This window comes from Triticum urartu, chromosome 3 (assembly GCF_003073215.2).
Source record: "Triticum urartu cultivar G1812 chromosome 3, Tu2.1, whole genome shotgun sequence".
Lineage (NCBI taxonomy): Eukaryota > Viridiplantae > Streptophyta > Magnoliopsida > Poales > Poaceae > Triticum > Triticum urartu.
The window spans coordinates 9,202,146-9,204,529 of NC_053024.1; the positions used below are offsets into that span (position 1 = coordinate 9,202,146).

The following is a 2,384-nucleotide window of genomic DNA, read 5'->3' on the forward strand; positions in this document are numbered from 1 at the left end:
CGACCTTTGTCGTGTACTCGGCATCTAAGCTCTTTCTTGTAGTGCATTCATTTTTTGGCCATGTATTCCACAAATTTAAAGACTGGCTTAGCCAATCTTGATTGTTGAAACCTTCGATGTAATTGGTGAGAGCACCTGGAAATTCAGTTGGTTCATTTAGTTACTTGACATCTTCGTTGTAAAGTAACACACCGTAAGACAAATCTCAGTCTTGGGCAGGTGCATCCTGGGACGGCAGAGTATATATAGAATCCAACAGAAAGTCAGAAGTTCCAATCCACGTGCCATCCATGATTTACACACTACCCATCAGTCATTAGATGATATCTTTCGAGTCGACAGGCAGGTCCATGAGCCACGGGAGATGAACGTTGGTGAGCTTGGTCCTGCTGGTGATCCCGCGCGACTTCTTCTTGGCCTTCTTGGGCTTCGGCTGCCGGCCATGGAGCTGCTCCGCCGCGCGCCGCTTCACAGTGTCGGTGGCCGGCCTCTCGCCGATCTTCCGAAGCTCCTTCTCGATGTCGAGCATCTCCCGCGGGAGCTTGATGTCGTGGAACAGCTTCTTGAGCTCGCCGTCCACCTCCATCCTCGACCTCGGGTCGTCGTTCGGGTACGCGATGATGCCTCCCTCCCCCGGCAGCAGATAGACGTCGCCCGAGGATTTGAGGGCCTGCAGATCTTCCAAGACGGCTGGATAGGCGTCATCCACCTCGGACGCCGGGAGGCCGTCGGGGAAGCTTCTGATGAGCGAGAGCAGCTCGCCTTTGGCCTTGACGTCGTGCGTGGGCTTGTAGGAGTAGCGCCGCCCGTCGAAGCGCACTTTGGGGTTGTTCCTCAGGCTCTCGGCGAGGGTCCGGTTGCCGTCGATGTCGACGTAGGTCCGTTGGTTGATCTGATGCGTCGTAAGAGCTTCCCTCGTCTTGTCGAGCAGGTCGATCACGCTTTTCATCTGGTGCCCGACGGTGGACGTCCTCACCTCGTTGATCTTCCGTAGCCGCGCCGTGTCATCGGAGAACCTGACGACGGCGGCAGGCATGGGCGCGGGCGGGGACGGGGATGGTTTAGCCGCCGGCCGTGGAGTTGGAGCGGCCTGCCGCTGGGACGGCTTAGTGGACGATGATGATGAGGTCCTGATTGCGGCGATGGCGGACAGAGCCGCCTGGTTCTTCTCCTGCAGCAGCCGGAACCTGGCGAGGCTCTCGTTCAGCGCCATCTGGAAGCCTGAACTTGGTGGAGGCGGCGATCGGCCGGCGATGGCCGGGGCAGCACGTACGTACGTATATCGGTGTATGCGCTGATCGAGAGTTTGGAGCGCCGGCGATGGTGGACGGCCGGGGCGGGTCGAGGGTTTCACGTACGTATGTATGCTGGACTTTGAATATATAGACCCAGAGAGGATCGCGAGTCTAGTTCGGATCGGACTTTGACTCCGACACGGTTGTGTAGTTGGTTAGCTTAGCCATCCAAACCGATTTTAATTAGGAAAACGCTTGCTGTCGTGCGGCGGCCAAACTAAGCGCCGGTCGCGTCGCGTACGTGGGATTAAACATGATCGTGCAGTTATAATATAGGGTCAGTTTAGGACACATCTAGACGTGATATAGTTATATCACATCTAAACTAATGTCCACTTAGTTTGTGGTTTTTTTTTTCTTATTGCTGCATTACATATTTGTGAAAGTTTAGATGTGACATCTTTAAAAAACATCTAGATGTGAATTAGTTAAACTGTATAATATAACCACCGTCCCAGACTTATCCCTTTCCTGCGAGAAGCATCTGGGACCACCCCAAACCTTATCTTCTTCCTCCCCAGTGCAAACATCTGTTTCTTGGCGCCTCAAGGTGGAGGACCTCAAGAGCACCAGATGTCAACACCAACATCGGTGACTCCCGAGGGCGCCCTTTTCCTCCTCAAAGGCGTTATTGTGGTATTGCATCACCTCCCGAGTGCGTCGGGGCAAACCCTAGATTGAGGTATTTTATGATTAAGAAGACTACCGTGCCTTGGTGTTGGCTACGTTCTTGGAGGCATTGTTTTGGAGCAGGCTGGCCGAAGGGACTAGTGGTGCGGTGACTTGATCGCCTGGGTGTTGGGCATGGTTGTTTTGCATGGGTTAGAGCATCTCTAATAGATGGTTCATATGTAAAAGTACCTAACTTTCAGACCGTCTTGAACAAAAAACGCTGCTTCAACAGACGATTCATATGCAAAAAAATTGGACCGCGACCTTCTCGTGATGTAAAATACAACACCTCGCGGTGCAAATTTACATCATGAGATGTATCTAGTCCAAAATCAGCCGCCGCCCGCGAAAGCCCAACAGCCACTTCCTTTCCTTTCCTGCCCGCGCCCGTCCACCCGCCCGAAGACCAGTCGGCCG

At 53.5% G+C, this 2,384-nt stretch overlaps 1 protein-coding gene across 1 annotated transcript; it reads right to left on the reverse strand.

Moving 5' to 3' along the window:
• Nucleotides 1-316: 316 nt before the first annotated feature.
• Nucleotides 317-1,213, reverse strand: LOC125548432 (general transcription factor IIE subunit 2-like). Its single transcript, XM_048712025.1, has one exon. It carries the CDS (start codon nucleotides 1,211-1,213, stop codon nucleotides 317-319), a length of 897 nt encoding a protein of 298 aa, XP_048567982.1.
• Between the last annotated feature and the right edge of the window lie 1,171 nt (nucleotides 1,214-2,384).

What these genes read in the sequence shown, in the direction of transcription:
- LOC125548432 (XM_048712025.1), bottom strand. Translation starts at nt 1,213, where the DNA reads ATGGCGCTGAACGAGAGCCTCGCCAGGTTCCGGCTGCTGCAGGAGAAG.